Below are 13,115 nucleotides of genomic sequence, written 5' to 3' on the forward strand. Positions count from 1 at the left end.
ATGCAGATACAGATAAAACTAATGAAAACTTTTAAAACAACATTTATTTGCTATAACTTAACCACAGGTACAAATTCTTAGAATGAAGTCGCATTTTTGTGTTTGCTTAAGTAATGATGGTTAATTTAAATGTCATGTAAAGGTTATGTTATCAGTGCTTAGCCTGATATGAGGCAACTCTGTGCTATAAGGAGCTGTTTTTGTTGTCTGCATGTTAAAAGCTGAACCAACATTATTATTTTAAATCATTTATTATTACAGTTCATAGTTGCATCAATGAATGAAGACAATATAAATGAGCACAGACACAAAGTACACGGTTAAACTGATGAACATGAATGAACCCATCAATCTGATTAAGATTAATCCAATAATGACTGTTTATGAAGTGTTTTATCTACTGTTATTAATTTTAATGATGAATAAACTTGCATCACTTAGAGTAATTGGAATAACTGAGAGGGTGATTTCTCTGAAACACCATAAAATCGGGATATTTGATGAAAACTTATTAGTACAGCTCAGCCGACTGAGAGCTGTAATATTTATAGTTTACCATAGAAAGAGTTTGTTTGCACTTACAGTATAAGTAGAGTGACCTTTGTTTGAACTGAGTTAAACTGCAATACAGACTTATTACAGTCATTTGTCTGTCAGATTCAATACAATAAAACTGGTGTTATTGCTTTTTGGAGGGCTGTTTAGCTGTTAGCTGCGCTGTAATTCACTGTAATTAGTCTAAACTCACAAGTGGACTTAATTGTTGTGTGTCTGTTTAGCAATTTTCTGTTTTATTTTGGAATTCTTAGTCTGATCACACAGTTGTCAGTTTACTTCCTTTATGACTCCTTTATTTATATATTTATTTATCATATATATTTGCAGCATCTCTGTGCTCGCTGATGGATCATCTCTCCCGCTTGTTTAGCCAAGCCTTCCAGCAGTCCCGTTTTTAGTTATATTCCTCTGAGTTCACACTTGAGCTTCTTGTGTACGACCTCTCCTGGATTTTTTCCAGGAATTTTCCTTTGTTTACTCCTTGCAGATTTGTTTGGCTCGCTACCGGTTCACATGTACGACCGGTGCCTGTTTTTGCATTTAAGATGTTTTCGGTATTGTTGATTTCTTTGTAAACACCAGAACAGAACAGAAACAGCGCAGTGAGTGAAAGTTCCACTTAATGTCTCAGTTTAAACTGAGAGCTGATGAATAATTTGGAACGGATTAAAGCCAGAAAACTGCCACAGTGTTTTTGTTGTTCCACACACTGAATTTCTAAAAAAAATGTTTAAAATGAAAAGCAGCAAATGCATGTAATTACCAAAAGCTGATCACTAATGAAAGGTGTGCTTGTAACTAATCAGTTAACTGGCTAGTCTGCTGATTACATAATGAAGAAGACAAGAAGTATAAACTTGCTAAAAAATGTAAATGCTCAAATTAAATATAAAAACAATATCTGAGCGCGTACAGCAGCTGTTCCGGTAAATGTAATTTATCTTCTGCACTGCAGATCAACAACAGTGTCCTGATAACTGCAGCTGAACTTTAGGTAGAGGTCATTTTCCTCTTTTAGGGGCCTATAGAAGCCACTTAAAGTCTGAACTGGAGCAGAGGCTGAAAGCACTGTGTGCTCCCGAGAGCCGACACTAAAGTGAAAAACACTTTGGTGACACCTGTAAACACAGACTGCTGTTGGAATGGAGTTAGAGAGTGGTGGCACTCTTCCAAATGTTGAGTAAGTCTTGTTTTTATCTTAAGGTTCAAGGTCAAAGTTCGAGAACAGAGAATCATAAAGGATCTGAAGACTTTAGTTGAAGTGGATCAGTGTAGTAATGACAAAGGAGCGAGGGATGAAGAGGAGAAGAGGATGGAGAGGAGCACTGGGTGTGAAAAGAGGAGAGATTAGAGGGGTGATGAACTTAAAAGATGAGAGAAAGAAGAACAGAACAGGAAAAACAAAAGAGGTGAGGAAAAATCCAAGGGGAGGAACATTTATGGGGAAGATAAAAAGGAGGAGAGAGGAAACAGGAAACAGGAGTAGGAGAGGAGCAAAACAGAGAGGTGAAATTCACAAAGAATATAAACTGTACGGTGGAAAAGAGGGAAAAGGAGAACTTTAGGACTGAAAAAGGGAAAGGGATATAATTAGGTAAGAAAGGAACTGAAATAAAAATGGAAATGAGAGAGAAACTAATTAAATAAAGGAGACATGGGGAGGAGAGAGAAGAAGAATAGGTGGAGAAAAGTTGAAGGAGGTGAAAAAGGGAAGATAAAAAGGAGAAATTGATAGCAGAGGGGAGAAGACGGGAGGAGAAAATGCAGTGTGGAGGAGGAGGTGAGGATTGAGAGAAGATTTATGATGAAAAAGATGAGAAAGAAGAGCTGGTAAAAAAAGAAGAAGAAGAAAGAGGACTGGGGGAGGAGGAGACAAACTGCCTCCCTTTTGTCTGCTTCCTCCTCTTACTTTTTAAATTCAGCAAGATGAAGTATTTACCTGTGAAATAAACGCTCAGCGACTCCGGCAGGCCTGTTGGGGTTAAAAAAAGAAAGGAGTTACAGCCGGGAGGCGATAAAAGTAAAAAACAGAGGATTCAGGCAGCGGTGACGGCGCGTTTCACTAAAGAGAAAAGCCCATACTGTATAAACTCAGAGGCGATGGGGATGATTTACTGATGCAAAGCTTCCACTGGAGCTCCATAAACCCAGTTTAAGAAAATAAAAGTATGCTTTGATGTCGGATTATGGAAGATCTTTTTAAACAGAGGTCTGTGCTTCTGGATGCTTCGGATTGTTTTTGAAACATTAAAACTCTGCTCTTCCTTGTCCGACCTGTCCACCTCTTCAAATACTAACCAGGCAAGGCTAATTTTATTGTTAAAAGCTATGCATCACATTTATTCTTGCAAGACTGGCAACAAAAGACAGAAAAAGTAAAGATTACTCAAACTTTAATAATGATTAACATGTAATACTGTAATATAAACGTTCAGTTAGGACCATTTGTTTTGAGACAAACAATCAAAATGTGATTGAAGTTTAAGATTTCAGCTTTAATTCGAGGGGTTTAACAATTTTTACACTTAGTCTCCCATTTTCAGAAGCTCGAATGTAATTAGACAAACTATTAAAGCCATTTAAGGCTTTAAAAGCAGTTAACATATTTGTTTTTACATCTAACAGTTAGCCAGTATAGACGAGGTTCACTCTGAGTGGGGCAAAGTCCCAAATTTACAACAAAAAGGTGCGATATAATTCGAGATTAAAGTCTCAAATTAATGACCAGAAACTGCAAAGTCATCTGAGATTTTAAAGGCATCATTTTAGCCCAGAGTGACCATTTTATCAGAAGCATCCAGGTGAGAAGGAGGGAGATGAAGGAAGAATCCAGCTTTGGGAGAGAGTTGGTTGTTAAAGCAAATCAAAAACACTCAGACTTGACACTGACTGTTTACTGATAGCACCTGTGTGAGTCTCAGGCTCCCGTGTGGATGGTGCTAAAAGCAAATGATTATTGAACCTTGGTGCAAATGGCATCTGTCAGTGGATGAGACCTTTCAAACCCTTTATTTTAGTTACAAGCTTAGTTTTTACAACATGAGCATTCGGTTTACTTAGTCAAAGCTCTATAATGGAGTGACAGGCAAACAACAACAAACTGAACCGGTGAAGTGAGACTTATTAGTTTGCAAAATATTAAAGTGCTTTGACAAATACAATGAGTGTTGTGTGCTTTTAATAAACAGCACAGCGAGTGACAGTGGACGCCACGCTGAGATTAGATAAACTTCAGCTCCAGCGGCTTTGTGTCGTAAAACTACTAAACGGACATCGTGTTATAAAGCTGAGATCACTTCTGCAAAGCACATGTAGCGGGCAAAGTTTAAAATAACTCCTGCTGCTTCACATGAATTATGTTTGATTTTTCAGAAAAACTAATCGACAGATAGTTTAAACAAAAACAAGGACAACAATCAAAGAGGTAAAACAGTGTTATTCAGTGACAGGTCTCTGAACTAAGCACATCTGGTTCATCTGGTGCATAAAGGAGCTGGAGGTTAGTGAAGTGTGAGTAACATCGTACCAGTGAAGGAGTACTGGTAGAGCTCCTGGAGGTGTGACGGAGCCTGCGGCGGTCTGTAGATGATCTTGCCGTTATTCACATCAGCCTGAGTGAAATGTTGCACGTGTGTGTGCGGCCTGTCACGGTGCTCGATGGTCCCTGGAAACAAAAAATCAGCAAATGATGAGATTTTGTTTGAGCATGTAGCAAGTGAAACAGTACAGAGAGCTGACCGGGTCACTAAAAACGCTGAGAATAAGGCTGGAAGTATGACGTTAAAGGCCAAGCAGAAAAACAAATTAATAATAATAATAAAATAAAGAAATACAGGATGTGATCAAGCATTTTGGGGCTCCATCCATTCAGGTCACAGGGGCTCTCCCCAGTTCATCTCTGCCAGCGTCTCTCAGAGGACACTGAGAGAGATCCCAGGATTCCCAGCCTGTGTTCTCGCCCCGGGGTCTCCTCCAAGCTGGACATGCCCAAAATACCTCAGATACGAGGTACCCAGAAGGTTTTTGCACATTGGAGTCTGAGGCAACATTTAAACAAGAATATCACAAAAACTATTAAAGATAATGATGTAAGAAATTTGCTAGTTGCTATTGAATGACCCTGATTTTTCTAGCCTTTAGAGTTCTTGGCAAGATTATAGTTCAGTGTTACAAATTTGTCAATTTCTATTTCATCAGTCTTATTAAAGATATATTTTTGGGGCATTTTTGCCTTTGATAGTAAGAAAGGAAAAATGGTAGATAGAGGAGGGAAAGATGCACAATAAAGAGCTGTGGGTCCGACTCCAGCCCATCTGCTCAACCAGTGAGCTAAACTCTCTTATAAGACTTCGTTTAAGACTGTTAGCTACCTTGTAGTAAAGGAAAGCTGCATGCCATGCTTTAATTGAAACAATAAGGATGCTCATTTCTCCCAAACAGCTCTTCCCTCTGAAAATGTGGTGGTGAAATCCTTTAACTTCCAACTTTATTCTTACAGAAGACTGGAAACTTCAAACTTATTTTGACCAATATACTGTAATTTCACTAAAAAGAACTAAAACTTTCAAGGTTTTAAAAAAAAAAAAATCGTGATAAATATTCCCACAAAAACAGAAGTTTTCCTCCTCCTTCTCATTGGCTCCGTTCAAAAAGTCTACACACAAATTTATCAGTCCATTAGCTGATGAATATGACCCATTGTAAATCGCTTTTCCCTTTCATTAGACAGAGAGCTGAAAATGATGCAGCACTCTGACAGATGGTCCAGCGATGAAATGAATGTCTGAACGGCACATTAAATTCAGCAAAAATGAAAGCAATGCTCATTCTTATACACGGAAAGACGATAATGAAATTATTTTGGAGGGCGGCGATGCTACTGAAGCAGACTTAGAAGCAGAAGGTTGGTAGTTTCTGCGACTCCAAGCAGGGAAAAGCCAAACTCTTGCTCTACAGAACATGATCCCCCTTCCTAAACTTTGTAGTCTCACTTTATTTTATTATACAGTAATAAAATGTAACAAGGTGCACTTTGTATGCGCTTTATCAGAATGGGGACAAACACAGTTGTGGCCTCATAAGGCTCCTTACACATAAATTATGATCTAATATACTGCTGTTCATTCTAAAGTATGCAACACTTGTGCTGGCTTAGCCTTTAAAATAGTGAGTTAAACACTGAGGTTGGTGGGTAACACATTCAGTGAGCCCTTATCCACATAGTTGGTTCACTTGGTGAAACTAAAATGAGGCCACTTAAACCAGATCAGGTTATATGACCACAAATTCAGGTGTGATATAAATGATATGGCTGCAGTACGAGTCTGTGTTGATTTACTGGTCCATGTACATTGCTACCCTCGCCTACTGTTGCAAGCTGGGAACAAAACCAAGACTGCTGGTACAGATCAGAGCTGCTGCTGCTCCACATTGAAAACAGCCAGCCGAGGCGGTTCAGGTGGTCCAGCCTCTTGGATGAGGTGCTTCAGGCAACGGAGAGATTACGTCTTTTAGCTGGCTGGATATCCCCCCCAGAGGAGCTAGAGGAGGTGCCTGGTGAGAGGGAGGTGCAGGCATCTCTGCTTTGACTGCTATCCCTGCAAACTGATCCGGATAATTGGCAGAAAATGGGATTGGAAGGATGCCACTAACCAAAGCTAAAATCACTGTAGCGAAAATGACTTTCTTGGAGACTAATTTGGACACATTATAAGAGAAGTGTGTCGTAACATGACGTTTATGTACTTTGTTCCTATTTTTCCCGTTCCTTGTTATTAAAAATAACATGAAATAAAGGTCAACATTTTAAAGGAATATTTTGGGTGGCAAGTCTTAAAAACACGATCAGTTGTATCAAACGACAAAGTAACCGTGTGATAAACAAACGTGGATCTGATGTCCTGATAGAGTAATTTCCACTGAGCACTATGAGGTCTCAACCTGCAGGAAAGTAAAGTTTCTTCTAACGAGGTTCAAATAACTGTAGCAAGACTCATGCACTATGTACCAATATTAAAATGTGACAACATTTCAACTCCTCAGCAAATATTTGATGCCTCTGCAAACAAGAAATTAACAAAAAGTAATGCCTTACTCAGAAAGAACAAGACAAGATTGTCTGCAGTGCTCTGTTATCCTCTAATACCAAAAGATATGACTGTACTTAGCCCTCATTTTAGATAATGTAAGACTTCCAGACAAGTATAGAACTCCTGTTCTCTGAACCTATTTGCACATCTCAGGTAAAAACTCTGAGCCTTGGTGCCTCCTCTCATGATTTTCTGGAGTTTTCTGTCCATCCTCACAGCTGCTGCAGTGCTTTACATTTTTGGTCATTCTCATCAATACTAAATTTCATTTTTTGTGGTTTTGGTCATGACATTCCTGTTTTGAAGGCTCGTGTTTTGATTCATTGTTATTCTAGTATGCTGAGCTTTAGTGTGCCTGGATTATGAAGTTCTGCTTCATGTGTTGGGGTAGTTGTGAATTCCTGAATTTCTGCATTCTCCCCCTCAGTTAGTTCGTTTATATTTCAGTGTCTTTTTGCTTCAGTTGGGGTCGTAGCTCTCTTCCTGTTTTATTCAGACAGCTAGTTTCCTCTTGTGTTGATTTGGGTTTTCATTCGTGTCCTGATTGTTTCTGCCTGTGTCTCATTTTCCAGCTGTGGCTTATCACTAATCAGCCTTCTGTGTGAATACACAGTCCAGGCTTCCCAGTATCCTTTGCTAAGGAACATTTTACTCTGTGTCTCTCTGTGCATTTCACATCTGTTTGGTTATGTTTTTGCAGCCTCGGTAAATTGGCTCATTTTCTGTGACACATAATTTGGTCTAATCGTGTCTAATTTTGATATGACAGCGCTACATGTGGATTTTTCGTCTGTCCAAAATTTGGCTGTAAGTTGTCTATCTACAGTCGAATATGGCACAAAGCACTTCATCTCTATTTGCATTTTTCCACAGATGTTGTGGATGCAAAGAGTTTTCCAGTTTTATAACAACCAAAAAACCCCAGAAAAAAACAGGAAGAAAACTTTGCCTCATTGCACCGCTCCATCCCACCAAACTGTGGATTAACAGCACCCGACTTGTGACTATTTAAGTGATAATTAATGAGGAACAGTATAACTTCTTGACACTTTAATTTCTCCCTCTCCAGTTCTGAGCTGAAAATCAAACACGAACTCAGAAACCTACCCACTGTATCTAATTATAAGGCTCCTGCCCCCTGACAGGAGTTAGATTTTAATCCTTTTAATCTTTTACACATTATGAGGGAAAAGCTGCACGTGTGTGTGTGTGTGTGTGTGTGTGTGTGTGTGTGTGTGTGTGTGTGTGTGTGTGTGTGGCTGACCTTGTCCCGATGGTAGTGGTTTGGTGATACTGTAGATGAGCTTCTCGCTGGGAGTCTCAGAGTCGACGAAGGACAGCGCTGAAGGCGTTATCTCTGTCACCTGATCCTCCAGAGCCTACACACACACACACACACACACACACACACACACACACACACACACACACACACACACACACACACGTTAAGGTGAGAAACGAGGTAAACATAAGCTTCTATATCCTCCACCTCTGATATCTAGGCAGAAAACAACAGAAAACACACACAAACACAAGAAGGAGTCTCTCCCGAGATCGTGTGCAAAAGCATTTCACCAGGAAAAAAAACTCAAAAAGTTGCAAGATCCAAGAAAAAACTTTCGGCTGCTCCTTTTTCAAAGTGAAACTCAAAAATGTGTCAAAACAAACCCACTAATACAGCATAATGTCTCCAAAGCCACTTCACAATTTAAAAAAACCCAAATTATTCAGAGGAATACTTAAAAAACTAATTGTAATTGTAACTAATTGTTGTGTGACTAACAGGATAACCTCGATGTGTGTAGACATTTTGGTCGCACTGCACTCTATTAGTGGGAATTCTTGGACTAATTTGTGAGTTTTTTTTCTCGCCTCATAAATAAAATCAATCTTAAATATTGATGTGTTACGTTTTTTTGGCTTTGCACTTTATAGATATTCCCCACATGCTCGTCTCACACCCAGCTACACGGCGAGAGCCGCTAAGCCCATGGTGGAGGACGACTCGTCATAATGAAAGCAAGTTGGTGATTTGATGTTGTGGCTGAAATAATGTGGTTGAAAAGGACGCTGTTGGTGTTTAGAAATGATTTGTATGATTTATTGGTCCCAGAAGTTGAAATATGTGAATTCATTTCCATTTATCATAAATAATTTTTCGTCTCATGAATTCGTTTTTTCTTATAAATTTCTCATCCTCGCTGTGATCTTTTCTCTTGTAAATTTATGAGCTCCTTTCTTTAAAATTTATGAAGTTTTCTCTTACAAATGTACGAGAAAAAAACTCACATATTTATGAGTTTTATTCTCTTAAATGTCCTGTCATTTTTCTCCTCACAAATTTATTACTTTAATCTCAGAATCTGAGGGTTTTTTTCCCCTCCAAAAACTACAAGCACTCCCCAGACCACTTACATTTTCTTTTTACCTTCAAAAGCTCTAATATGCCGTCCGAGTCTCTAATTCTTGCAGCCACTCTAATGTCTCCTTTTTTAATCAACGTGGTGTCGAGTACGAGACTTTATAAATGAACTTTACACAGTCGAGTTTTAAATATGGATTTTGCTGAATTATCTCCCCAGGAAAAAATTTCTGTAGCTGAACCAACATCCAGTGAACAATATACAGCAGACTGCACATTTATTTATGTATAAATTCTTTTTGATTGGTCAGATGGTGACCTCTCTGCCCTCTGATGTTAGCATTATAAACCTTTGGTGCTACCTGGTGGGGTCACTCAGCTCAGTGGAATGAGAAACAGATTTCAGGGTGAAAGGTCACCAGGCTCTCTGGTCACTAACCATCTTCTCATAAGTTTCTTAATCTTCTCAAAAGCAACATTTTTGGGGGGTTTGTTTAACAGGAAAACATACAGCAAGGATGTCAGCGCGATGTTTGAAGACGTGCAGCTCACAGTAACGTGACTTCGACTTCGGATTTGTTTTTTACTCCAGACTAGAACCCAGAAAAGATCAACTGATGGTTATTCAGAGTCAAAACTATTGCTGGGTTTTCACACAAAATCATGTAGTTCAGTGCAACATAAGAAAAAAATGTATTTTACTGTGTTACAGCAGTCAAAACAGTAAACAATACAAAGCAGGTTAGTAAATTATAAAGCTTAATACGGTTAAAATCCTCAAAAGAAACAAGCTCAGAATAAATTAAAGTGGCTTAAGAGGTAAAAATCTAAATATAATGACATTTCATGTAAAAAGCTAGAGTAAAATTTTAAAAAAGAATATGCATTAGAGTAGCTGTATAATTGACAATAACAACATAATTTGTTATTGAAGCCATTGTTTTCTAAGACTTTCATACAGCATGTCATGGCTTCCATTATGGTGTCTCTTTGCGTGTTTTTCCTCTCACCGTGATCTGTAGGTCGCAGTCGGGGGCCAGCTGTGGGAATCCTGGGATCTGAGGCATGACTCCTATGGTGAAGGTCTGAGCATCGCTCTGAACGACTGGTTCTGCCTCTGTGGAAACCTGCACAGACAAACAGGTACACAGCCTCCTATATGAGAGCCGCTTCTTCAACAAACTCGATCCACGTCAGCATCCTTAGTCTGCCTCTGCTCACTGTAAAGCTTGAAGCCTTAAGTCTCAATCTGCAGCATACCAGCTCAATAAATGTCTTGTTTTTCTACTGCAAAGGTATATTATAATTCATTTCTGAGTGACACAGCTGATGACATACTCCTGAGAACCACCAGAAGTAAGACACAACCGCTTTGATGAAAACAAGCTGCAGTCTAATAACTGTGAACAGGAACAGAAAGTGAGCCTGGCATCAGGCTGCACTGCAGGAACGAGCCACAGAGACTCAGTGTGCTTCTTTTCATAAATCACTGCCTACACCGTGAGAATATTAAAAAAGAGACATCAATCTGAGTAAAATTCAGCTCGTGTTTTAGTTCTTCTTTCAGCACTGGAGCAGTTATTACTCTGAAGCCTAAACACTGCTGTTTGCTCTTAAACGATGTTCTGAAATCCACACTAAACGTGTTTTAAGACTTTTAAAAAAGGACGCAGATGGAGCCTCTGAGGGTTTTTGTTAAGGAGCATGTTGCTCTTTGTGTTGACAGCAGTGGACAGCTGTTCTGCTTCTCCGCATATGCTTCAGGCTGATGTGTCTGTGAAGTAAAAACTTAAAGTAATCAATTACAAATGAAAAATAATTTGTCATCCTTCATACTGAAAACTGTGGAAATGTCACCTTACATGCAGTTACTGTTTGTGTCGCAAGGAAAATATTCAGTGGGTAAAATAATAACTTGGAATAACACCCGTGTATCACAGACATTATAAAACAGTCAAAGAAGCCTGAAACGAAATCTGAGGGAAAATCCTGAAATGCTGAAGATGGTGGTTGTTCCACGTCTGAGAGCCAATCAGCAGCTGAACCAGGAAACGTAGGAGCCAATCATATTGTAGCACTGATGAACACAAACTTTAGAACTTCAGGCTTAAGATCTGGTTTAGGCTGTGTGATGTCAGAGATATTTACTCTGTGGGGTCTAAGTAAGTGTACTTGTGATTACATTTGCACTTATTTTATTTTTGTATAATTTTTTTTTCAGCTAAGCAAAATGAAAAGTGGTTCAGCTTTATTGTCTGTGTTTTAGTGATTTTCTTTCCTTGGGTTTTATTTAATGTTATATATATATATATAATCAGTGTTGGGGAGTAACGGAATTTACATATCAGCGTTACGTGTGTAAAATACAAAAATGAGTAACCATATTCCATTACAGTTACCATTTAAATAGGTGATAATTTGAATACAGTTACTTTGTTGAAATAAATGGATTACACGGCAGGCTTGTCCTGTTTCACACGTTAAGCTATCACCTCTCTACATACTTGCCAACCTTGAGACCTCAGAATTAGGGAGACATTCAATAAGGGGGGGGGGGGGGGGGGGGGTTGGAATACATATACATACACAAAAAACTTGCATTTTCCAGTGTTTATATATTTAAAATTATTTATTTTAAGTCAGTTCAATGTCACCGTTATTACTGTCCCCCAGGGGGTGTCCAAATTCAGAGGCTGCACCTGAGGACCCGGCCTTCATGGTCTAAGTGGGCCGGGTCCTCCGAAAGTCGGGCAGGCCAGAAGTGAGCGACTGTGACGGTCTAGCCCTCAGAATTACGTCACGAGATCTCTTTGTGGAGTGAAACTCTGCTGTCTGCCCCTTGCTATCTAAATATAACCGGATGCTGGCGTAAATTCTCGGCCATCACACGCTTCTGTTTATTCAGAAGCGTGTTTGACGTTTATTCAGCTGTGTGAAAACCCCAGAGGAACCCTCTCGAGGGATTAATAAAGTTTTATTTAATCTTATCTACTCTAATAACTTTAATCTCAGCCAAACTGATTTACTCACGAACAAATAAAACACTGAAAAAAGCCAAACAATAACATTTTTAGCTCATCTAAGTGACTTATATATCATGTTTAACCTGAGTAGCGAAAGACCGCGGGGGTCTGAAGACGATGTGCCGGGAGTTCGCTGTTCTCGCCAGCTCAGATATTTGAAGTTTACACAGCTACATTCTCGCCTGAAAATATGCCAAAAGTTTATTTTGCGACCCAGAAAGAGTAATAAGAGTAATATTAAAACTAAGTAGCTGCTGCCATTGTTGGAAACTGGAATTGGCTGGACCGCACTATGAATTGAGGGATATGGTTTTTCATTTTTGTTGTCTGGGTGGAAAATCAGGAGAAATTCGGGAGAATGGTGGCTCCGGGAGATTTTCGGGAGGGGCACTGAAATTCGGGATTCTCCCGGAAAAATTCGGGAGGGTTGGCATGTGTGCCTCTCTATCCCCTCTCTGATTTTGGTAATTCCATGGATTGCCGGTCCGGAAACCCAAACAAAACACGAAATAAGAGGCTCTAATGTAAGTGTCCTGTCTTTGGTGGCTTCAGTTACTCAATGGACCTTTGTAAGATCTATCTATCTATAAATATATCTATATCTCAACATATATACATATATATATGTATATATGTATATATATATATATACATATATGCCACGAACATGCCAGGTACTGCATGTAGTGGACTTCCTCTCACCTCCACTTAAGGCTGGCTCCCATATTAAATGTTCAAACTGACAGTAGAATGAAACAGTTGTAGGCGCTGCTCTAGCTCACCTGGTTGAGAACAGGTAACCTACATGCTGAAAGCCTGCAAAGGCCTGATGCTCAAGTCTTCCCAGGACCATTTTCTGTGCGTCATTCCCCCTCACTCTCTCTCTCTAATATCCTTTCAAAACTAAAGGTCATCATATGAAAACTGGAGTTAGAGGCTTGGCCACTTTGACTGATGCTCGAGTCGCTGTCGGTACACTTTTTGAATTATTTGAATTACATTACAGCTCACTGTGTTGAAATCTGTCCCTTACTTTTGGTACTTAATTACAGTACTTTATGTATAAGTATCTGTGTGTTT

At 39.2% G+C, this 13,115-nt stretch overlaps 1 protein-coding gene across 1 annotated transcript in view; it reads right to left on the reverse strand.

The window, feature by feature from the left end:
- Positions 1 to 13,115, reverse strand: part of fras1 (Fraser extracellular matrix complex subunit 1) — a 311,100-nt gene that overhangs the window by 70,159 nt on the left and 227,826 nt on the right. The window contains 4 exon segments of the mRNA XM_019365971.2: positions 2,498 to 2,530; positions 4,085 to 4,222; positions 7,912 to 8,026; positions 10,023 to 10,139. Coding sequence (XP_019221516.1) covers positions 2,498 to 2,530; positions 4,085 to 4,222; positions 7,912 to 8,026; positions 10,023 to 10,139 — 403 coding nt within the window.

Source organism: Oreochromis niloticus, linkage group LG12 (genome assembly GCF_001858045.2).
Source record: "Oreochromis niloticus isolate F11D_XX linkage group LG12, O_niloticus_UMD_NMBU, whole genome shotgun sequence".
In the NCBI taxonomy this organism is placed as follows: Eukaryota; Metazoa; Chordata; class Actinopteri; order Cichliformes; family Cichlidae; genus Oreochromis; species Oreochromis niloticus.